General features: G+C 38.5%; 1 protein-coding gene across 1 annotated transcript in view; it reads right to left on the bottom strand.

Annotated features, from left to right (window-relative positions):
- Window positions 1-591: 591 nt before the first annotated feature.
- LOC131065769 (cysteine desulfurase 1, chloroplastic) overlaps window positions 592-26326 on the bottom strand; it is a 109565-nt gene continuing 83830 nt past the window's right edge. The window contains exons 8-10 of the mRNA XM_058000417.2: window positions 22593-22692; window positions 1193-1351; window positions 592-1062 (exon numbers count right to left, since the gene is read on the bottom strand). Of these exons, the coding sequence (XP_057856400.1) occupies window positions 892-1062; window positions 1193-1351; window positions 22593-22692 (430 nt within the window). The 3' untranslated portion in view covers window positions 592-891. The remainder of the gene's footprint in view (window positions 1063-1192; window positions 1352-22592; window positions 22693-26326) is intronic.

The following is a 26326-nucleotide window of genomic DNA, read 5'->3' as shown; positions in this document are numbered from 1 at the left end:
GAACATATATATATGTGTGTGTGTGTGTGTGTACGGACGTACCCGTACCCGTACCCGAATCGGTAACTTAGCTAAATGTTGATGCCTTCACTTTGTTGTCTTGTGAGGGCAAAGCATTCAAAGAGTATTTCCTTTTGGGTGGTTCCATCTATATGTAGTAGTGTTTCTCTTTGCAAACAAATGACCCTTGATTTTTTACCTCAATCTGCAAAGCTTTGCCTTTGTGATTGGACTAAGTTTATATCAAGATAAAGTGTCAACAGGACAATACATCTTACCACAATTTAAGTGTGGTATCCTTAATAAGGCTACAGATTTCTAACCTCTGATGATACCAAAGAAACGGAATAGATACTGTGATGACATGAAACTGTTTCTTAGTACCTTTAATCAATGTCATCCACATTGTGTAGAACGCATATGGTTGTATAAAAAATAACGATAAATAATAATCAAAAATTATTCAGAAGGCTGAATTTTGCAAAAATATAACAAAGACCAAGATATAGAAGACCTCAAACCAAATATGATAGGGGATGTTTGTACAATGAGCATTTCATGGATAAAATTGAATTTGAAATCATTTCGTAGTTGAGGGAGAACCATGTAAAAGTGCTTTTGAATTCAAATGTGTATATTTTTCTCACTCCATAAATGAAAACTTGCTGTATGAAAAACAACCATTCTCTCCCTCTCCCACATGCTATACATGTATACAGGTTATGGGACTTTGATTATTGATCTTATGAGTCCGATACATAAAATACACACTCTTGTTCAATGTCCTATTTCTAAACGAATAACCTTTCATGAAATAAACAATCTTAATGTACCTGGAAATTTTAGAAAATTTGCATGATTTGAAATGACATGGTTAAGAAATAAAAAGGATTACTGATACGAAGAAAAAAAATTGATTGTTTCTTTAAGCCCCTTTATGAAAGCATCCACTTCATCTTTTGTGTTATAAAAATAAAGGCTTGCTCGACAGCTTGCATTGATTCCCAAGTGGCGATGAAGTGGCTGAGCACAATGGTGTCCAGAGCGAACTGCAACTCCATACTGCAATTTTTTGAATGTCATTCAAGTATCTGCTTTACGCATGATAATCCTATGTAATGCCCAACATAAAAAAAAGCACCCTTATATTATAATAAAATGGTCGCCACAAAACAAATGGCACACACCATACCTGTTGATCAAGAAAGGTAGCAATATCAGTTGGATGTACATTTTCCACAGTAAAAGAACAAAGTGCAGCTCGCCCACTAACTGTGTTTGGTGCAGGCCCATAAATCCGCACATTTTTTATACTTGATAGACTCTGATAAAGATAATTTGCCAGCTCAACCTTGACATAAGAGAGCAACTTAATTAAAGATTTGTAAAAGGCCTATCATTAACCTGAAAAAACAAATTCAAGAATAATTTACTAAAATCTTGAAAAGGACAAGAGACCACTTCGAAACTGAACAGAAACTGTAGAGAATGTACGTGTGGGCTTGCATTAGAAATATATTTAGGTTTGTAAAAGGTCTATCATTAACCTGGAAAAACAAATTCAAGAATAATTTACTAAAATCTTGAGAAGGACAAGAGACTGAAGAGCACAGGGGGGGAGCAGGGAGTGAATCAGTATTGCAGTAATTTAACTTTTTAAAGACTGGAACCATATAAAACACAGAATGAATCATAAAGAGAACAATCAGCAAAACAGAGACACCATATATCTCGTGGAAAACCCTTTCCGATAAAAAACCACGGCATCAAATAGCTTTCGTTAATAAGAAATGGGCACCAACCCAGATTATAAAAGAACTACCAATTTCCTAAGAGCGACAACTCTCTGAAGAACACATCCTGCAAGATGAAACACCCACTCCACCTGAACAAGGCACCAACCTCAAACTCTTCTTCAAATAAAATTAACTCCTTCAATCCCTTCCACAACTCTGCTAAACTTCCTTAAACCATCATTAACCCAAAATACAGCTCGCACACACTCAAAAAATAACTTATTCTCTCTGTTACAGCACAAAAGAACAAATATTTTATATATAGTTCACTCCCATCACTGCCCGGTTATACATCGATAATCACCATTACCCAATCAAATACAACACAGCCCAATATTCCTATTTTCCTCTTCGAACAGCTCCATCACACAATCATAGCACAGAACAGAATTTTTAAAAATAACGCTACCTGCTCCAAAACCCATATCTAAAATGATAAAACATTTTTTGACACCCCTATTGATATATTTCAACACAACACTGTAATCCGTTCCTCTTTTTTTTTTATTACACAGCAGCTCTTCTCTCAAATATATCAATAGCACTCTACACAACTCTTTTTTACATCTACACCTTGTCTACGTGCACATACTTTCTAGTGTATTATTCTGTATGTTTTAAATATGCTTCGCACACACCTTATTCCCATGTACCTGTCCTCCTCTTAAAAAAAATGATTAAATATGCTCTTCCAAAAAAAATCGCAACACAAGTATAACACGACCCCTCCTTATATTCTCCGATGCCATTTGGACAGAATTAAAGAAAATATTTGAAACAGCATTAACCATATATCAGTCGAAAATAATGAAGCTGCTCAGCTATCACATTCAACCCACTTTCTTTAAATAGTGTTCCATCACCATATAATATTTGTTAAACGTATAAACATATGCTCCACCTGTTAACAAAAACACGAGTAGCATAACAATGCCCAAACCTCAATCTGTATTGCTCGATACCAACAAAGAAACTTCGCACACTGTTGATATTACTCGTCTCCACTATCTCCAACGTTTTCACAACGCATTGTATCATTAAATTATGTTTTTTAGCCCTTTTGAATAGCGTCCAATACTTAATAAAACCATCTGACCTCATTATTAATAATCATCCATCGCATACTTGACTGAGAAAAAGATGCCCCGATAATCTTACGAAGATTCAATAAATATAAAAAACGGCCTTTCTATCGTGAGGAAGAAACGACTGTTAAGTATAGGTATGAGTTACAAAAACTTATGCTTTCGCACCATAAATAACCAAGACCATCAAACCTTTTTAAAAATCTGACACCTAGAAATCGTAGAGAAAATATGGAATGAAGGCATATTAAATCAAATGCTAAAAATAGCCACCAACGCACACTTTGGCTAAGCATGACCACACGAATTCAACCTTTGAAAATTCTGAAGATGAGTTGGCATTCAATCTGACACATGGCACAACAAGAAGACAAGCAGCCAGCTGAGGTAGATAGGCACCCAGGTGAAGAAGACACATAGGCCGCTGAAGTAGACACCCACAGAGTTCAAGCAACCAAGCAAGCAGCTGAACCAACCAACCAAGCACTTCAACCAACCAAGCAGGCAGGTCAAGAAGGCAACCAAGCAGCTGAAGCACACAACCAATCAGCTCAAACTCACAAGTAGGCAAGTAGCTCAAGCAACCAGCCAAGTAGCTCAAACACCTCAAGCAGCTCAACTAGATTTTCAGTCCAATTCTTTTTTCTGAAGCCTGAACAATTACCCTTTGACATCAATGACAAAATGTCCGCCAGAGAACACTTCCAAACTGAACAGAAACTGTGGAAAATGTATGGGTAAGCTTGCATTAGAAATACATTTCCAAGCAGAAGAAATAACAAATTTTTAAATAAAAATAATAATAATAAATTAGATAGAGGAGACCCAAATCTTATTATGAAGGATTGGAAGAGATTTATTATCCCTGGCTATTAGGCTGACGCTTTGAATTCGCAACTTAATTCTTCTCCCTTTTGGTAGTACAATCGACAGATAGCTAGATAATTTTGATTTCTCTTTTAATTACGTAATGTAAAACTTTTATCTTGTCAATGAAATCCTCTTCACGCAGATATGCATTAGAAGAAGATCCACCACAAATGTTCTACTTGTCACGAACAGACCAGAGCTCAAAGGACCAATGTGTTGCAGCTGGATCACCTTTATAGTTTTTGGGTTACTTCGGAGTTTTCAATTGTAGGCTTAAGAGGCATATATCTACTGGTTCCACGAAGTGTACGCAACTTGTGATGTAGATTTTGTTTTTTTATATATAATCCATCCTGCTATTAAATGGATTTCCTTTATGCTTGTGTATTATTATAATGGGCTTCATTTACAAGTTTCAGACAAACAGCAAGTCAAATTAAAGTTTGAGAGAAGTTGTGTAACAGGAGGTACACCTCAAGGCAAATGGGCAAGTAGGAATATATTTGCACTGTGCTATAGGAATAGTTACTGAAATACCATTACACTTATATTCCAAAATTAATCATTGCTACGGTCAAATCTCCACGTACTGGCACTGGATTTAGTGAAGAGATTCCCGTAGCATACCCTTCTTAGAGTTTTTCATACATGTGTTTTCTAACCCTGATTGTGAGAAGAGAACCTTTCAAGTGTTGTGGTCATCTTCTAAGAACCAAAAAGATAGGGCAATGTTTACTTTTAGTTATTTCATTTATGCAAACCCCCTTTGATGATATTGTAAAGTGTGCATAACTATAAATTTTGTTCATAGCTTAACGTTTCGGTAGTGTTTAGTTTTCAACGAGCTTCCCTGGCTAATTGAAGAGAGGTTTGCCCTCGTGTTATTTTGTTTTATGATATTTTGAAAGAGCCAAACTAAAACACTAACAATTATCAATGGGATGCAAAGTGGAAACATCTTCAATTGGCAACTCAAGGAGATTCTCTTGAAAGCTAAGTGTTTGTTATGCATGTTTGAAAAAAATTTATTCTTTCACACTAGCAGAGAAAAAAATAGGGCAGTGGATTGGCTGGCTAATCTTGGCCTTAAGAAGAATTTCCATTTCTTTTCTCATGTAGACGAGGCATTGGAAAAAGAAGAAACTTTCCAGGTTTTCTCCATTATTGCTAAAGACAAAGTTCATTCTAGTCTGTCTTAACTCTGTTTTCCCTTCATTGTCGTATCCTGCAAACTTTTGGCCTTGTTCTGTTTTAGGAAGAGGTGTCTTTCAAATTTCCTACTCTTTTCTCTTTCTTGTTTTTGGGGTTTTTTCTCTTTGTACACTTGTGTTCCTCCTTGCATTGCTTTTTCCTGGGCTTTTTTTAAGTCAACTTGGATATTTTGTACTCTAATTTTCCTAAAGCCATTTTGCTTCCTTCCTCTTATCCCACTTGCTTTCTTCTTTTGTTTGCAACTTTTTTCATCTATGTTCCCTCTTCTTTCTTGGTTCCTTGTTTAGCAGGTTAGCCTTTTTTCGATTGTCCTTTAAGTTTTTTTTAGCTGCGCTTCCTTTAAAGACCACCTGTTTATTGTATTATGTTACTCGTCCCCTTGTTTTACTCCTGGTCCATGTGTAAATCTCATCAATTATGCTGCCTCCTTTCTGTTATTTTATCCTGTGCTTCTCTATACTGCAGACGGTGGCCTCTTGGTGCTTAGTGTATGTTTGATGCTTCACCATGTGGTCTATGCCTCCACAACTTTACATTAGGATGGCATACAATATGAGACTCACTTCAAATGCTCTTTTGTCTACTTTCAATAGTATCTAGGATGACATCAATTTGCATTTTTTGGCAACTCCCAATGTGGTTCTCCTCATAACAAAATTGGCCCTTTTCCAGCAAATGAGGATCCTTCTACTAGTGGCACACACTCTCATTGCAAGAGCATTGAGATTCTCCCCTCATCCTCCCGTTAGGTTGAACATGGTATGAGTTCTCCTTCTCAGATTATATCCATCTGGAAGCACAAAGCTTCTTTTCTAGATGATTCTCCTTGTAAGAAACCCCATGCCATTCCGGATGACTCCTATTCTTGAGGAAACTAATTCTAGTATTTCACAGCCATCAACAAGTAATCACCAAACAAATGCCATATCTATGCACTAAATATAACTCATTAACTTAGAAATAATTGGATAAATTATTAAATACCCAAGAAAACTTTATTCATCTATCCAAGATCTTATTGATAATAAAAACCATTTGTTCTAATCCAAATTAATACAAATTGCAGAAGACACATTTTGGAAGTGTTGAACACTATATTTGAAATATAAAAAAAAAAAATATTTCCATAAGCGTGAAGACTAAAAGATTTTCGGCCAAGAAATTGTATCGAGCATTTCAAAAGGAGTTTCATCGTAAGAGTGCTTTCATCGAAATAGAGCATGACGTGTAAAGCACTATGCAAAAGGTCTTCGGCGGAATATCACTTTCGGTAAATAAAGGAAGCCACTCATCGATGCCCAAGTTTCATCGAAAAGTGAAAAGCAACACGCAAAAAGTGGTTTCGAGGAGAAACAACTGTCGAAGAAACTCATAAAGCAATTCATCGAAATGCAGATCTCATCGACAGCATTATATCGAACAAAAATTGAAGTGTTTCATCGATAAAGGGAATATCGAAGGAAAGAGACTTTCGAAGAGCTTGCACAAGCTTTCACCGAAGAACGAAACTCATCGAAATATGATTTCGATGAAACTTGCGAATAACTTATCGAAAGAAAGTTTATCGATGAAAAGATGATTTCGATGAATCTTGAAGATGGCTTCTCGACATGGGCTACTCACCGAAAAGATAATATCGAGGAGAATGGGCTTTCGATAAAAGATCAAAGCGCTCGGCCGAAGACAAGGGTTTCATCAAAAACTTGAATTACGATCATTTTGGTCGAACTGTACTTCCCGCGGGAGAGTTAAAGGCCCAAGTGAAGAATGTCACATCTGCAATTGAGTTTAAACACTTGAGTAGCCGTTGTAGACGCAGAGACATTAACTATGCACAAGTTGCCCATACGATTACAGCTGAACTGATCGAATTTTCATAGGAGCCAGATTGACGCCAAGAGACTGAAAATTGCGAAGAACTTGCGAAAATTCATGAACGACAATCAGAAGAGCTAGACATTTCTCCAAGTAAGTGTTGTCTCTCGTATTTGCTGAAATCATGGAACCTTCTTCTTCTTCTTCTAAAAAGAGTAGGAAAGGAAAAGAACTAAACCCTGAAGAGAAGCCCAAAAGACAGAAGAAGGAAGGGAGAGCTTTGACTCAGGATTTGCTAGACCAATGTCCCACATCTAGCGTAAGGTCTAAAAAGATCAAAAGTGAGGAAGAAGGATTGGAGGATAGATTTGAAAATCTGGGAGACATCTGGACTGAAATCAGGGGACATGAATTGTTCCTATTTAGCTACAAAAGAAGGGATGCTCCTGAGCCCATAAGTAATCTATGGAAGAAGAACTTAGGGAAATTGGTAGTCCCAAACGTGTTTGTGGATGTTGAACTAATGAAAGCTCTGGCAGATTGTTATAATCCAAGAACCAAAACCATATGCGATTACCGAGGGAATCCCTTAGTGGTGATTAACAAACAAACTATTGATATGGTATTTGATCTTGAATGGGAAGTAGAGGATAGAATCGATATGCAGAAACTGTCACAAGAATTCTTTAGCATGGAAAACATCTACAGGACATGGAGACTACCTATTCACCGGCCGAAAGTGGGTGGGTCCTTTGTTCCGTTCAGCAAAAATGACAAGGTGCCGTTTGATGTCAACCACTTCCATCCATATTTTAAGTATACATATTATGCTGCAGCCCAAGTATTAGGCTTAGAGGCTCATCCTCTCATGGATATTGGGGTCATGGTTCTGTGTGCTGACTTACAATCAAAAGACCCTAGGTCATTTGATTATGCCACTTATGTTGCAGATGCCTTAAATCACGGGTTGGAGAAGTTAAAAGGTGACCTTGTGAATGTCCATTTTTCATTGTACTCTTTGTTAATGCATATTATTCTTTATTGTGGACAAGAAATCAATTTCTGGTCAGATGATTTCTGCATCAGAGCTTATGATAAGAATGGTTTGAAGAAACCAGTCCAGTTGTGGGTTTCTGCATGGGATCAGAGATTCATGAACAACCAATACTGGCACTTTCAGGAATATTTTGTGAAACCCCTTAGTGCGGCCTTTGGGCAACATAGGGATTATACTCTGTCCCCTGAAATTAAAAGATTCCTCAGGCCAAAAGACTTCTCTCCGGAGTCCCAGATTGAGCACAATTGGGGTGATTGGTATTGCTACGATAATCATACAGAAATCAGGATATTTGGGTATGAAGGAAAGCCACACATGCTTCCAATTACAGTACCAAACAGGGTGGCTAGCCTGGAGATTGTAAGACAATTATCTACTGTCAGTGCCAAACACCTTACAGATTTCGGTAAACAGTCCATCGTTCCAGGTTTATTGGTTTTTTCCGATTTCATTGTTAAAAGTTCAAAAAGTTACCATTTACTTCAAAATAAATTAGACTACTATGGCATGACCCTGGGTGAACCTAGAGAGAACTTTGATCCTGAGGGATATATAAGAGCTGCCAGAGCGTCACAAAAACTAAAAGTTGGAATCCATGTGGCCAAAATGCCAGAGGACTTGATCAAGAACCTTGAAAGAGAGGAGGCCAGGGTTTTGAGAGAAAGGAGTGAGATAACTTGGGAGGCCTTCAAATGGAAAAGGGCAAGGGGGATGATAGATGGAGATCTACTTGGAAACCTCCAAGATCCTCTGGAAATAGCCAAAAAGCTACTTCAACATGAAGTAGAAATCATGCATAGAGTGCCCCCACAATTCCTTCATTTTATCAACACTGAGAAGGATAGTCAACCATTGGCTCACATGTCACCAAAATCAACTGCTAGTAGTATCCCTGCTGATTCCTCTAGAGAAGATTATCCTCCTGGTTTTGAAGCAGAGATGAATGTGGACACTGGCGAGATTAACATTAAAGATGTAGTCGATATCAGGATGACAGAGCATGAAGATTTTGTTGCTGATGACGGATTTGCCTCTTCAAGGGAATTCCTTTCATTTTTATACCAGTATAAAGGGGCACATGTGAAACGAAGCATGGCTGGAAGGCCAGAAGAAGAACAGATGAAGAGACTGCAGGATGAAATCGATATCCTCATGAAAGATATGACCCCTGAGAAAGGGAGAAAATTATTAAAAGAGGCCGGTGTAATCATCTTTTCTAGTTGGGATATAAATTCAGCACTTCTGTTTGACGGATTCTTGAAAAAGCAAGACTTGAATCAACAGGTGTTGCCTCAGGAAATAGACAAATTATTCCTAGGCTCCGGATATGATCCTGAGCCGAAGGCTCTCCTACAGTGGGCGTTATATCCAAAGGGAAAGAGGCCTATTATTGTAGATATTGAAGAAACCTTTGGACATCTCATGGTTCATCAGGTTGGAAAGACTGACCCTAGGGTCACTGCCAAATTAAACTTGGATGTTGCCAGATTAAATTTGGACCAAACAGAATTTTTGGTCAGAGAGAACATCACCTATAAGGGGTTGTACGAAAAATCTAAAGAGGAGAATCAAAAGTTGCAAGCAAAAATATTGCAACTTGAGACAGGGACTCCCATAAGCGAATACACCTCATACCCCACAGGACGTAGCTTGGATGATGTTTCTGATGCCCTGTACTGGAAGTATCAAGCAGATAAGGCTACCAAACGAGCAAATAGTATCCAGCAAAAGATGGATAAATTGGTCAATGATATCATAGGACATCGATTCAACACCATGCTTTCGCATGTTGAACCATATTGGAAGGTGTACAATGGAACTATAAAGGCATTAACAGAGCATGAGAGATTAAAAGCACGATTGCACGAAGTACTAAATAGTGCTGATACATTGACGCCAGAGGAGAAGACTGAAGGGATAGCGTACATGGAGAATCATGTTAAACTCGAAGATACGTTGAGAAAAGATCTTAAGGAATTGGATGATGGGAGACCTATTGGAATGCCCTCGGTCTATAAAGAAGGAGAAGTTATATCCCTGGAGGATTTGCGGAATGAGCTTATCAGCGTCAAAGATTGGGCTTTATCAGAAATGGATCGAAGTAAAGACATGGCCCCTACCGTCAACCAGATGATATTCAAATATCTGTCGCAAGGAGAAGAATTGAAGAAACAGAGTGCTAAAATCAAAACCTTTAAAGATGATGATTATATTCATCATTTAGGCATTCTTAATCTCTTTTTGCATAAGTTTGTTAGAAACGTTCAAACTAACAATTAGCATTTCGAAAAGACGTGTCTTTTCATGAATAGCTTTCGTTCCCATATATATATGAGGATGGTTTTTGTAATATGTAATAAGACGGAAATAGATAAGAGCAAGATAGCCATGTATGACAGCCTGTAAGTCTCCTGTTATACAAACCATAATGGAATACATATTATGATCAATTGTTTTTCTTTGCGTATGTGTTGTGGATTATTTCACTTTGTTTTGGCAATCGTCTGTGATATTATCTAAGAGATAAGGTTGTTCATATTCTTGAAATTAAAGTTATGCTTTATGTTATAATGTTGAAATGAAAGTTTTGCTCGCGAATTGTAATTGTTCCTCGCAAAACTCAATTGATTGGTCCCTTAAAGTTAGGGTTAAATTCATTCAATCAACATACAATATAAGCATTTGACTGGTTTCAAAAGAAATAATAATTGACAGGTCCATAAAGGGATGGATTAAAAAACTGTCTCACAGGCTCGCACCATAAGTCCTAAAGAAAGTACAATGACTCTGTAACCCAAACAGCAAAGAAGGCACTGGTCAATTACAGATTACACTCATCATTATATTTCATCATTTGTTATTTTAAAGCAACAGAAGTAATTAGAAAACATAGATCGAATAGCTTCTACAACAACAATCTTGAACTCATCTGCTATATCTCCATTCTAGGAACTTATGCCATTCTGAGACTAGGAGATATCAGATTAAGACACTAAATCTGCTATAAAAAGCATTAGTTGAAGGAACAACTAGTGAGTAGGTATACCCGCCTAGGTCCTGCGGAGCCTAAAGTGAGAGAGTTAGAAACCAAATAGGTTCACTCTATAAGTTGGCCAAGTCAATTGGAGGGTTTGATCATAGGAGTTGGCATTTCCTTAGAACCTATCCAATCTGTTGATTTGAGACCCAACAGGAAGATCAAGTGGACATGTTAAACACTATTAACACAACATTGGTGACATTGAAAATGCCCGTGAAAGTCTCTATATCCTGGTATAGGAGGTACAGGGACTAACCTGTCAAATTAACCACTGGGTTTTCCAAGGGGGCAGTGTTGTGACCATTTCACACATCGCCCCATTAGAATGGGGACCCCCTCTTTTTCGCTTTTGTTTTGCCTGTTCTTCTCTCTGCTTTTAGGGTTTTGAGCAGTGTTCCACGGATGTTGGGGACGGGGAGACGGGGGGACGCAGGGACGGGCTTCGGGGACGGGGGGACAAAGGGAAAAAGTTTCGGGGACGGGGGGACTTGGGCCTGGGAGGGGGAAACGTGTTTCCGTGGAACACTGGTTTTGAGTGAGTGGTATGTCCGGGCAAGGGCTAAACCTTCGGGGTTTCTTTTGGATGTTATTCAAGCTGAGTCCGGTCAAATTTTGAGAGTTGTTAAGCGTCCTCCCGAGGATTGAGATTGAAACGATAGGGTAAGCCTGTCAGGAAAGTCAGATAGGTCTCAGGTTAGGTCTAGTCAGGGTTTTTGAGGTAAAATCCAAATTTTGTCTAAGTGTTAGCATTTTGAAGGTGGAATTGTGTGTTCTTGCCTAGGTAAATTTTGATCAAATTTTGGAGGTAAGATGATGCCTGAAACAGAGAAATCGCTCTTGTCCCTTGCTGAGGGCCCAAGGCGAAATTCATTCTAAGTGCAATTTCTTGTTTTAAGAAGGCTTGCTAACCGGTTCCTGGCCTTAAAGATGACCTAACTCTGCCTTGTGAAGTAATTGGGGACTTAAATTTTGGATGGATTAGCCAGAAAGGATGAAATCGCTCCTGTCCCTTGCTCGGGATCCAGGGCGAAAATGTTGTTTAATGCATATTTGTCACTGACTTTTCTATTTTGTTTAGCACAGGGTCTCAGGGGAGATGATTGGACGAGTCTTGATGCTTCTGAAGATTTTGAAGGCATGGAAATGAAGAATTTTGAAGGTTAAGGGGAAAAATCGCTCCTGTCCCTCACCAAGGGCCCAGGGCGAAATTTTGAATTCCCTCATCTGGCAGTGAAAAAGGACCAAGTGTTGAATATGATTGGAAAACAAGTGACTTTCTCCACCCGCCTGACGGAGTTTTAGCTTGGAATGATGAAGGATTTTGTTGGAATCATCAAAATCGCTCCTGTCCTTCACTGGAGGTCCAGGGCGAAAAAGCTTATTTGAGTCATTCCTGACCTTGTTTGGTCAAATTGAAACATCAAAGGCATGGTGGAGGACGAAATGAACGTGATAGAGCATCCAGACTTGGTTAAAGACAATGAAATGATGGAGTTTTGCCTAGAGGGGTAAATTTGCTCTTGTCCCTCTCCAAGGGTCCAGGGCGAAATTCTTTATATACACATTTTTAGACCTTCTTTGGACTGGAACTCTTATTCATGGCGTGTAATAAGATGAAATTTTCCCTAGCAAAGACATTTCATGATGAAAGACGAAGCATTTTGGCCTAGAAGACAAAGTTCACTCATGTCCCTCACTAAAGGTCCAGAGCTTGATTTTCAAATTTGCACTATTCTTGTAGGATCAAAGTGATTTTATGATTTGAAGAGATCAAGGAAAGCATGATCTATCCGTTGAATATAATTTGAGTGGTCCACAAAGGAGAAAATCAACCCAAATGACTAAAGGCGCTCCTGTCCCTCACTGAAGGACCATGACGTTTTTTCAAGATTCTCCTCTTTGTTTGAGATTTTGAGGCAAAACCTGACTTGGATAGGAGGGAGAAATGATGTTTTATACCTCAAATGCGATTGGGGGGTTTTCAGAACAAGGAAATATACCTAGAAGGCAAAAGGCTCTCCTGTCCCTCTCCAAGGGTCCAGAGCGATTTTCTAAAAGTGCAAATTTCTTGCAAAGACAAGGCAAGTTTTGTGATTGAAATGAATGGAAGAAGGCATGTTTAGCCCGTTGAAGATAATTTGGAAGGCTAGCGAAGGGCGGATAAGCTTGAAAGTGAAGAATCGCTCCTGTCCCTCTCTGAGGAACCAGGGCGAAAAACCTAATGTCTAGCCTTTCTCTCCAAGTTTGGATAAATCTAAGCCAAGGCGCAAGTTTGAAAGGATGTTTAAAATGCCTTGAGGTGGAATTGAGATGCAAGATTTACAAATTTTGATGACAATTTACAAGTTCGCTCTTGTCCCTCTCCAAGGGTCTAGGGCGAAATTTCCAAATATGCCCATTTACCTTGCATTTCGAGATAACCTTTTTGTTTACAACACTCAAAAGGGGGTGGAGAATGGTGTTCTACGCCTTAGAGTAATTTGAAGATTGAAGCAATCAAGAGTTTGTACAAAGGACTCAAAAGCGCTCTTGTCCCTTACTGAAGGACCAAGGCGATTTTTTACAAAATCAACAACTTCCCTCCAAGACTACGCTTAGGCAAGGTTGTGCAAGATGGGAAAGGTCTTCTAAAGCATGGTGAACAAAGATTTGACTTCAAAATTTGATAATCCTAGCCTAAAATGCAAAAAGCGCTCCTGTCCTTCACTGGAGGACCAGGGTGAAAATCTTTAACAACACCTATTTTGCCTTGCGAAAGCAAATTGAGCATGCATAGAACAGATGAAGGGGATCATTGCTTACCCCACAACGAAAGTTGGCAATTAAAGGATGAAGGATTAAGACCAAAAGTGAAAAATCGCTCCTGTCCCTCTCCAAGGGTCCAGGGCGAAAAGTCCTAAATGCACTTCCCTTCTAGAGTTCAAGTGAAATTAAACTCAAAACTCCAATTAAAAATGCCATTTTAGATGCCTAGATGAAGTTTTGGCAATTAAAAATGAAGAATGCAAGGCTTAAATTGCAAGTTCGCTCCTGTCCCTCTCCAAGGGTCCAGGGCGAAGTTATTGGCATTCTTTATTTTTACCTTATTTCAACGTTAATATCCTCTAAAAATGCATTAGATGCCAAATTGCTAACTTCGAAATATTTGGAAAAATTAAATTAAATTGGCATTTAATAAAAGACACATTGACATTTAATAAATTAATTTTGAGCCTCAAAAAATCGAATTTTTTATTATAAGGACATTTAAAATTAATTTTTTATTAAATTAAAATTAAAAATGGAGCGCTTGGGGGCTTATTTTCATTTATTTTATCAATTTGGCCTCTCCCTTTTGCAATTTTATTTATTTTTTAGGCCTATTTTGCCAAGTCGGCCTAGGGGGAGCAAAATGGTGAGCGCCCTATATAATGGGGGTGTTTTGATCAAGTTTAATCAATCATTCACTCATTACTTCAAGTGCGAATTTGGAGAGCAAGAAGGAAGTGCGAAATCTGGTCTATTTGGAGCGAATTTATCTCAAGTGTTGGAGGCTAGAAGGTGGTGGAGTTGATTCTTGTGAAGACTAAAGGAGGCGCATTTTGCTCAAGGGAGAACTTCGATCTACATTTCGCCTAGCGAATTCTCCTATTTTTGCATCATTTCTTAGAGTTAATTCTCAAGAGGAGGTATGGCGAAATCACCTTGACACCATTATTGAAGATTTGAATTTTGAGCTTTGTTTTGAAAATTCTAAGTTTGATGTAGTTAATTAGGAAATGATAACTCAAGATTTATCATGAAGTTTCCTAAATAAAATCTTAAATCTTCCTTTCTACTTTATATTTCTACGCTTTAAGGTATATTACTCATTATGAAATGTTGTGTAGGTGTCAAGATGGCGACTCCAAAGGCAGGAACATCTACTAGTCGTCCGGCTCTCATGAAGGAAGATCAGAGGAATGAAAAATTGGAGACCAGGATCGTGTCCAAGTGGAGCAATATTGGAGATACCAACTTGGGAAACTTCAGTGTGAAGAAGTTTCGAGAGGTTCCTTACATTGGCAAGCCATCACCTGTTGCAAAGAGAATAATTGAAAGTGGCATCATCAAGGCGGCCGGTTTCCCTCTAGCAGTCCAGTGTCATGAGCTGATGATTGAGTGTGCCCCCCATTATGACTCACAATCAAGATCGATCGTATCCAAGGAAGGGAACACTTTGGCTTACCTTTCAGAGGAGGCTATAAGTGAGGCTCTCCATCTTCCAGAGCATAAAGATATGATTTACAAAAGCCTAGAAGGAGCCAGGTCAATGTATGAAGATGATCCAGACACTTGCTTGAGCATCATCAATAAGAATTGGTTACTCAAAAGTCGTCCTCGCCTGAGCAAGATTCCCAACACACCACATAGGATCGACTTCCAAGAGGAGTACAGAGATTTGATAACTTTGCTCAATCGAGTTACAGGGGCTCCTCAAGCCTTCTACTTTGAGAAGTGGATGTTCTACTTCATCCAAGTGATAGTTCAAGGGAAAGGAACGATTCATTGGGCTAGAATTATTAGCCATTGCCTGGATGTGCAGTTAAGAAGACTAAAGCCTACCAAGTCATTCCACATGAGCTCATACGTCATATATGGCTTGATCAGGAGTTTCAAATATGCAGGACTACCTCACAGAGGAGTGATCGGAAGAGGACCCGGAGAGGTGAGAGTTTGTGACTCTTATGTTCATTTGCATCATCCACCAGGAAGTGACTACAAGTTAGTCAATGATACCTTCACGATGAACATCACTAGGATATTGCAAGGCGGGATTCACAATCGACTATCTCTGGATGCACAAGAGCTTGTAAAGAGGTATGGTGCTTGGTTCATCCAATTTCAAAAGTTTACATATATCAGAGTTCATGGGTGTCCTTCACCTCCCTACATGTTGCCGAGGTATCCGATAGACAGGATAGTGCTACTTGAGGTGACTAGGCAGTTGGCAGCTTATGCGAAGACATTCAGACACAGGCATGGAAGTGGAATTCCCGTGCCCATCATATTGGGGAATTCAGTTGAGGTATGTCCTAATGCTCAAGCCTTGGATGATGCAGAGAGGGAATTGGCTTTATATTAATTCACGTTCTTTGCCTTGAGGGAGAATTTTGATCCTTATGCGTATATGGAAGAGACAGCTGGTAGGAAGTACAAGCACGAATTTCAGGTAGAGGACTTTTGGATGAATCTCTCAAATGATTTAGAAGTGAAAAGAAAGATGCATTCCAGATTACCTTTAGATTTCATCAGGAAGTGCAAAGTTTACAGAGTGGCCGATCAAGCTCAGGACAGTGGCAGACATCTCCAGTCATCCTATGACAGAGAAGACAAAACAGTGAAGATAGATTGGAACGAGCCTGAGATTTCAGACTTGAGAGCTTTGATGGCCCCAGTTTTGTCATGTACTCGCAGATGGGTGGATGTACAACATCAAAAGTTAAGAGAACAGAACATACCAATGACTTTTACTTTGGAGGAAAAACCAGAAGGAAGAGGAGCAAGCGCAAGTGAAGGCAATTCTCATCCTAGAGGCGCAAAGAGGAAAGAAAGACCTGAGAAAAGAGAGCCCTCCAAGAAGAAGCAAGAAGCCAATCAAGATCGCTCATCAGGCACGTCTTCTCGACATGAAAAAAGGACAAGTCAGGTTGAAGGACAAGAGAAGACGGTGCCTGAGGTTGATGAGTCTATGGAGTCGATGGTACAAAATGATAAACCTGAAAAGGGGCATGCACCTCAGCTTTCATCAAGTCAATCTCCCCAAGTTGATGAGCTACATGAAGAGAAGAATGATGATGAAGTGACATCTCCTCTCCGAGAAGACGAACCATTGCCTAAAGAAATACAAGTTAGAGAGACGAGATCCGCCATTCCAGATTGGTTGAAGGAGAGACTGACGAGGGTGATTGTGATTGAGGATGAGGATGATGTAATTGACTTAGAGAGCCTTATAGGAAATTCTCAAGAAGTAACGGAGAAGAAGAAGGCCACCAAGATGTCCAAGGTGATCAGAGATGTTACAAGGTCTAGGAAATTGCAGATTGCTACACGAGTAGTGGACAAGTATGAAGGTGAAATTCTTGCAGAAGAATATGATGTAGAAACATTTGAGCTTGGTCCACTTACTGCTGAACAGGCACTGGATGAGGCAACCGATTCATTTGAAGCACTTAAAGACAAGCTTAAGGAAGAAATGGAAAAGAATAGAAAGCTTGAGAGAGAGGTCGGCGCTTGGAGAGGCTACTTTAGTCATCTCAATCAGCCCTTGGGACGTCAGGATCCAGCAGTGTCTCCTATGCAAGCACTTCCCCTTGAATCAGTTGGCGAGGCAGAAAGAGTCAAGAGCTTGGTTCAGCTTATGAGCTCTTGGATTGACAAATCCCACACAGTAGCCGTTGAATTTACAACAAGAATGAAGCAGACAATCCACCGAGCTATCCAGGTCCTTGAGATCGTCCACAACCTAATGATAACGGTAGCTGCTTTCGCTCACACTAGAGATGTTATCATTCCGATTTTGCAAGTGATCAGGCAAACACCAAGGAAGATCCTAGCACAAGAAAAGATAATGGATGGAGGAGCTCATAATTTACTTCAGTGGTCAACTCTACTCCAGATGAAGGAGGTTCTTTTCGAGGACATCAACACCAAATGCAATCAAGTTGAGGGCGTCATCCATCCAATTTAGGATAAGGTGTATGAAGTGTTGTGTACCATTCTCGGCAGGAGGATCGAAGTTGAGACAGATGTGGACCTTCAAGAGTTGGAAGAAAGAGTCAAGGTCATCTTTTGCAAAGATGAAAATGTTATCACGAATGAGCAACGGGATCTAATGTTCACTACTATGCTCCTGATTGAGAAGATCAAAGAACTCGAACCTGGATGGGAAGCTGCTCTTCTCAAGGCCTTTGATCAGGTTATCCACTTGGAGGAGCGAATGAGGAATCTTCCCGAGATTCCTATTGCTGAGATTGAAGGAATTGTGTCCAAATTCGTTGCATATGCTAAGAAAGAACATTGGAAGGGGAATAAGGTTCTAGAAGAGAGGTTGTTATAAACGATGTGGCATCTTAATTATCATTGGTCTATGTTCCCTCGATTTTTGTGCCAATTAAATATTTGGCTATGCATTTAATAATGTTCAACTAAAAAGGGAACTTTTGTAACAAACCCTAATTAGGGTTTACGTGTCAAAATCTCAGCCGTTGATCTTCTTTTGATCTGGGCCGTTCATTGTAATTGAGGATGCTATATATACCCTCACTCATTTTCATTTTGTCATTAGCAGTTAGAAATTAGAAGTTTAGAGCTTTTGGAGAGAAGAAAGTTATTTTGTAGCGAGATTGAGTATTGAAGAAGGAATTTCAAACAATTGTTGTCTATTTTGGCTTTGAGATCAATAAAATATTGAAGTTATGGTGTTTTATTGCAATTCTTGTGGCTATCTTCATGGTTGTTTGCTTTCTTGAATCATTCTCAGTCGAAGTAGTATTTAAAGTTTGAAGGACTAAGTGTTAGGCTTGATCTTTGGTGAGATTCACGTTCCAAACCACTAGCTTCTTACTGACCGTAAGGACGCCTTGTGTGGTCAACTGGAGATATTTGGATTGCTTGAACCTTCAATCATTATTGAACTATTGATATGTATCTTTATGGTAGTGTCTATAATTCTTGATGATTTGAAAAATCACTAATCACCTTAGAAGATCGCATCAATTCCAGTAAAGTTGTAATCCCTTGGCAATACTGAAATTGGTAGAATCTCACCAAGTCTAGCCTACATCGAGTCATTCTTAGGATTAGATTAGAATTCATCTCTTGCATACCCTATCTTTTGATCTTTTTGAGAACCTGTTAGCTTTAGGAAAATCCTGTTCCTGCAACTCGAAAACGTAAGGCCCCTTGAAGAAACAGCATTCACAACGACCATTGGTGCTTATCCACACGTAGAGATCCTACAGCAAAGAACCTTGAAGTCACCCTGATTGATCCTTTTCGCGATATCTTCAGCATTCAAAGGCTTTATTCAAGAGAGGATAAGGTACCTTTAGGTATTTTATTTTGTGTTTGATTGTGTACAAAATACACGTCAACAGGTAGTTGCATCAAAGACAATGCAAGTCCCCTTGTTGCAAAATCTAGTGATAGATCTAAGACAAACAATTGACTTGTAATCTCCTCTGCATTCTGCTCTTTTGTCTTGTTGACTTCTGGCTCTTTGTAACTTTGACTTCATGCCCCTTGATTAGTTAAAATAAAAAATTTACTACTCGAAAAAAAAAAAAAATTAAACTCATTAGCTCAGCAAAAGTCACCAAGACACGTCAAAAATACAGTATAACACACCAAAAACTGAGTTAAGTGAGTTAATAGGTGATTTACTCGAGTGTGAGATATCTCCCGAGTTAGGCAATTACTCAATGAATTCTCGATCTATGCATATGAGTATTTATAGTATCAATCTAAGTTACCGGGTTCGCCTCTGGGCCCCCCTAGTACAGGTCCTGGTTCGACCGGGTCCGTGGTACGGGTCCGGTTCGAACTGGGTTCGACCAGGGTTCGAAAAACCCAAAGGTGGTTCGACCCTGGTCGAACCCGGGCGGACCTAGGTCGAACCCAGCAGTGTTTATCTTGACAGCTATATGTGTGTGGTCTGGAGCAGTCAATTCCTTGTGTTTATTCTTGAGCTTCGTTTCTTTTTGGCAGCCATTGTATTTGGCACATATTAAATGGCACATATTCCAAGTAATATGCGTTATTCTTTTGTGGCTGTGAGTTTGTTCGATGATTTTTTTGTCAGAAATGTTCTTTCCAGCGCCAATTTCTGCTTTATGCGTTTCTTTTTGAAACAATTTTGGGCTGCAGTTTCTTTTGTCTGTCAGAGCTAATGCGTCATTTGTTGGAAAATGATTTCTCTTTTCTACAAAAAAACCCGTATATGCCAAGGTAGGGGTGTCGTGTTGCTTTTGGAAAAGAAAGTCACTTTTGGATGATCCATTTGATGATTAAACTTTAAGTTTATATTGTTGAAAGTTGAAACAATGATACTTGAATATTTTGTCATTTTGATATTAAACTTGATGTATATGATGCTATTATGGTATGATCATGATGCTATGATTACAAGTTTATGTTTGTTTTGTTGTTTATATGATGCTATGTGACATGCAAATTTTAATTCATGCTTATAGGCTTCACAAATATCAATATATATATATATATATATATATATATATATATATAAAATTTACATGTTTTTGTACTAATGAACCCAAACGAACCCAAACCCCTTTTCAAAATTTTGCCGTACCGGCGTACCGGGTTCTTCGAACCCGAACCGGTGCCCGAACCCGAACCGGTAACTTAGGTATCAATGATTAGGCTAAAAAAGTGAAGACGAGTTGGATGGAGTCTTAAATTGGTAATGCCAATTTTCAATAATGTTCCAAACAATACCAGTTACCTTTCCTACGTATATTCAATTTTGGTTACTAATGGTGTGTGGTTTGCAGTAAGTACTATTTTAGTCTAGTGTTGCTTTGTAGATTTTGATGTGTATGGTGCAGTCATGACCAGGGGGTCCTTCTCAAACTGCCCAGTCGTGCAACCAACACAACACTTTTCACACAACCATCGCATTTATACTACACAAAATGAGCGCAACAATTTTTTTTATTTTCATTAAATTAAAAATCTACAAATCAGAAAATACAGTCAACAAAACTTGCTATATCAAACTTACATGTGTGACCTTTGTTGGCCTTGTATTTGGCTTTCTCTCTACGCCTCTTCTCTCTCCTTTGCAACTTTTAACCTCTACATGATTTCATGCCCGATCTCCCCTCTTTTTTCCACACTACTAATTCCCTCATTTAACACCCTCTATTCTCTGTCTTCAATCTGCTACCTATGTTCTCTTTATTCCTTGTTGTAACAGCCTGTTGGAGGCATTTAACTTCGTCTCATAACCTCCTTTTGAAACAACATTGTCCTCCCAAAAAAATAACTTTCTGTCCAGCAACATAATCATGTAGAAATCAAGCAATTATTTTCTTTCTTTAATCTACATTATTTCTTCCTTCCTAAGGCGTCTTTTTTTTCCCAGCTCTATATCAATAAAATCTGTCATATAAATCTGCTAAACATTTACCAAACTGGGTGCAGGGATTGGTTTCTTCCCATCCAAAACAAGACACTTCATTTTTCCAGCTATGGTGCCTCTTTCCCTCTACAGATGATGATTAGATTTGCCTATCTATCTGTCATAAGAATATCAAAACTGGGTGCTACCTTAAAGCATCATTTTCTTGCATCGTAGGTGTTTCATTATTACCCAGCATAGGCATTAAACTCCTCTTTTAAACTGCATTTTTTCACCATTGTTTTGGGCATCACTTCTCACACATATAGCAAGTATCATTTTAATCTGCATTATTCAAATAGAAAAAAAAATCAATATTAATTATTATAACATGCTTTTATGGATATCCAAGTCACACCTTCAAAGTTCATATTCTGATGTAAGCAAGGGAAAAACTCAAACTGGATTTGTCAGATCACCGTAACTAAAAAAGCATGAAAAGTAACTTTGAGCATAATTATTGACTAGAGGCATATCTTTATCTGAAAACTGAACACATTGCGCAAAATGACCCCCTAAAGCTGCCAGTCAAACCATTTCACTCCAGCAATCATGGAACTCCAGAAGTAATGTTTTTTGTAAATTTGCTGACGAGAAAAAAGAGAATTGAATTCTCCTAATCAGTGAAGAATCTGACCCCAAAATCGAAATACATCTATGAATATGCCTATAAAAGGATTTGTCACCGAACCTCATATATTTCCCAAAACAATTGTTTTTTGCAAAATTACTTGTGGAGTATTTTAACTATGTTGAGGCGAAAACTCCATTTTTCCAATTCTAATCAAATTAGAGGTTTCCAGATGTTGAAAGATACCTGAAATTACCAACACAAACCAAAACAACCAAAACACACACCAAAACTGAAAATGAAACTAAAGATGATTTTGGGCGATGCAAGATCACCTGTGAATCCGGATGCTCTTGCATCAATGTAGGTATCTTGGTAAATTCTATATGAAAAGAAGATTTTGTATGTAAAGATACAATTACAATGATCGCAAATAAAAGGAAAAATATTCAGAATTTAAGGAACTATCATGTTCACTCATATTTATGATGTATAATAATTATTAATTTTCATAATTGGAAGGCATTTACAATTTGTTGATTGAAATTTATAGAGCCTCTGCTCCTAGAATTTGTCTAGGACATAGAATTGTGAATCAAGCTTACAAATTGTTGTAGTTTCTTTTAACGACAGATTTGAAATCAGGTCAAAAGACAATCCTATTTATACCTTGTAAATGCACATGTGCATTTTCAGTTCGCAATAAGAAAACTTCTAAGCATTGTATCATATTTCAAAACAAGTTATATTTGTCTACTTTTGCCATGTCGGATTCACAAACAAAAAAGTCATTTCAATAATTGGTACAGAATATTCTATATGAAAATTCACAAGAAAAAAACTTGATTCATTATATGCCAGATTGGACCTCCCACTGAAATTTCCCATGGTTAACAAATTTGGCAATTACCTGAGTATTACACACATTCATGCAAAGAGCGTGTGTTCCATTTTCCACAGATACAAACAAAATATACAACTTACCTCATACTCATGAATCCTCTGCATTCCAATGCCTGACAAATAGTCTATTGCCATCCCAAATCCTATAGCCTCACCAATCGCAGGAGTGCCAGCCTCAAACCTATAGCAACAAAACAAGAAGCCAACTTATGTATTGCCGGTTTTCAAGGACCAAAATTCAATACAGCCGCTGTCACCACCATGTATTATAACAAGAATGTACAAATATTTATGTGATTAACATCATACTTCGAATTCTGATCTTCAAATTATAAGAACTAAATTCCCAGAAAGAATGCCTGTGGAAGTTAGATCCAATCACTGATGAACTATACAACAATGAAATATGAATGCGCAAACGATAAGTTTTATGATGGAAGTGTTTGTTTTATAGACATTCAATTACAATATAATTTTACAGTATCTGACATGGTCCTTTGAAGTGTACTTATTACCATCAAAGAACATAGAATTAAGAATCAATTGATAGAAATCAGAAATTTGAAATTAATATAGTTGTCCAAGTGTTGTGACCTTTTCACACATCGCCCCATTGCAAGCGGGGACCCCCTCTTTCTCGCTTTCCGCATTGGTTAGTTTAGGGTTTTGGCAGCATAGTGTGCAATTTTGAGTTCCCGTGCTTGAGTCTCGGAATTTTGATCATGCCTAATTGTCATTAGGGTTTTGAAGTTATAGGATCAAGTTTGCAAAGTTGAGAGTTTAAACAATCCTAATTTTGTCTAAGTGTAAACCTTTTGAGCGTTAAAGTGTTTTTGAATGTCCTCATCAGTGATATCTAAGAGCCTAGGTGTTTTGGGACCTTTAGAAGTTGTTTTCTCGCTCTTGTTAGGTTATTTAAGTTGATTATGCACTTTATCCCGATAGGTTTCCCTTTGTTTCGCTCAAATTTTGGTAAATTTGTCCAAGTCCCGATGCGTTTTATTGAAAATTTTAAGTGTTTAGTTGATTTTGAGTGGTTAAATTGTTAAATTCCTGATGAAAATCCATGTTCTAAGGGTCAAAATGTCAAAATTCCTGATGAGAGGTGCTTGTGCATTCCTGAAGAAGGCACTGGTCAGAATCATATACTTATAATCTCAAAAAATTAGTTAATTATATTTCATTTTCAGTTTTATGCAAATAGGAGATAGGAGTAGGGTTAGAAGTTAAATTAATCTAGTCCAGAAGTTCATGCCATTCTGAGATAGAGATAGAAGATAGACTAAAGGAAGATTGAATCTGCTTAATTGGAAGGTGCACCCGCCTAGGTTTAGCAGAGCCTGAAGAGTAGGGAATCACAATCACATTGATTTATTCCGTCAGTTGGCCAGAGTTGAATGTTGAACCTGAATATAAGGCTTGGCATACCTTTAGGGCTTTGCAAACTGCAATTTTGAGCTCCAACACCCCCCACATTTTCGATGACCCATAATTTTCCCCCACTCAAAATCCTAATGGGAGGTGAATTTCCCTTGGATTCCTGATGGACCTAGTATTTCCCCCATTCATATTCTTGATGCATGGTGATTTTCCACTAGGGAGGTGAAATTTTGACTAAGTGTTGGGAAATCCTCTTGATGACCCACGAATTTCCCCTGGGAATGCGGATGACTTTGATGATGACTAGACTGATTATTCCTGATGCCAATCGATTTTCCACTAGAACTTTTCATGACTAGAATTTAAGGATTTTTATGCAGATAGTGATTCCAAACATGAGGCGAATTTCCACCAGTGCAAGATTGATGATTTTGAGTCCGGATAACTATCCAGATAGGGGTCGATTTTGTTAACTTTTAGTGATCAGATTAGATAGAGATAGCTCAAGCACAAATGCACAAAATTTACCCTAGGAAAACCTTCCTCTTGAAGGTGAAAAACACAGCAGTTAATCTCTTGTAATGTATTAGCAAAATGTCTTTACAAATGCTTCACACTTAAATCTATACAATGAGAAGATTCACTCTAGAATCAATCACTACAATATAGGTTTGATATGAAGATCACAGCTCGTTGAATAAGAAACTCAATATGTTGAATACAATACACAATTCGCTAGAGGTATGTATTCTTCAATATGCTGAAGATGATTATCAACGAACTGCTGAAGATGGTCTTGCTGGAGATATACATGGTCTGCTAGAATATGAATCGCTGAAGGAGAAAATATGAATCTACTGAAGGTAATGATAATTCAATCTGCAGAGATGAATGATTCGATGCTTATGATGAGAGATGAACCCTATCTTTATACCCATGCATAGATGTCACCAACCAACATGTCTCCTTCAAAAAGTCGGCTTTACATTGACCAACACACCTCTTCATAAGGAGCGGTTATATTCTAACCAACATGTCTATAGTTAGACAATGATTACATCATTATTACTTATAATTAACACGTCTTATAGACCAAGGGTGGCGGGTTTAGATATAAGTGCAAATATGAATTACAAAATCGATAATCATTAGAATTAAATCGCACATATTAAATGTGTAAGGCCGATAGGCCATTCACACATTTGCATTTGCTATGTCGGCCAGAAGGATCCGACCATAGCTATCACATTAACACTCCATCTTAGCTAGGGAGGAATCCTTCTCGATAACTGAGTCACATAGTGACATCCACCATGGCTACTCCCAGAGGGTGGGTCCATCATGGCTACTCCCATGTATGGAAATGCAAATGAACACAAGTGCTCATCACGGAGTCACTCAATGTGATGACGTTCACCATGGCTACTCTCAGAGGGTGAATAAACACAAGTGTTGAGTCATGGAGTCTCTCACATGACATCCACCATGGCTACTTCCAGAGGGTGGATCCACCATACCTACTCGCAAAGGGTGGAACGAGGGCTTTCACCTCAAACTTCTCTCTCACAGAGAAGAATGCATTAAGAAGGGCTTGCACCTCAAAATTCTCTCACGGAGAAGAATGCATTAACAAGGGCTTGCACCTCAAACTTCTCACAGAGAAGAATGCATTAAAATACATCTCAAGAAATCACTGATGCTGAGACTCCCTCTCAGCAAGGGCTTCATTCTCCACAACTCCAAGCTTGTCTCGAAAAATGCACAAACTTTACTTCGGCGAGAGGCTTGGTGAGAATGTCAGCAATCTATTCCTCAGTACAAATGTATCTCAACTGAACAGCATTCCTCTATAACATATCTCTGATGTAGTGGTACTAGATCTCAACATGCTTTGTTCTGTCATGGAACACTGGATTGACCGAAAGCTTCACACAGCTTTGGCTATCACAATGAATAGTAGTAGGCTCCAACGATTGTCTGAACAATCCTGCAAGGAGCTTCCAAAGCCACACTATTTCTCGAGTTGCCACACATGTTGCAATGTATTCTGCCTCTGCAGTGCTCAGTGCCACTAAAGACTGCTTCCTGTTACTCCAGGAAATCATAGCAGATCCCAAACTGAAGCAACAACCAGAGGTGCTCATCCGATCAGTAACACTCCCTGCCCAATCAAGTTCAGAATAGCCTTCTAAATTCAGGTCCACACTGGAAGAATATTTCAAGCCATATCCAACTGTTTCACGCAAGTATCTCAAGATATGCTTGGCTGCAACTAGATGTATCTGTCTTGGTTCACACATGAACTGACAAGTGCACTCACTAGATAATAAATATCTTGTCTAGTTCTGACTAGATACATCAAGGATCCAATCAACTGCCTGTACATGGTAGGATCCACAAGATTTGAACTAGTTGCAGCTTCCCTCAATTTCTTC

This window comes from Cryptomeria japonica, chromosome 7, assembly GCF_030272615.1.
Source record: "Cryptomeria japonica chromosome 7, Sugi_1.0, whole genome shotgun sequence".
NCBI classification, from domain to species: Eukaryota; Viridiplantae; Streptophyta; class Pinopsida; order Cupressales; family Cupressaceae; genus Cryptomeria; species Cryptomeria japonica.
This window is presented reverse-complemented; position numbering and strand designations above follow the sequence as displayed.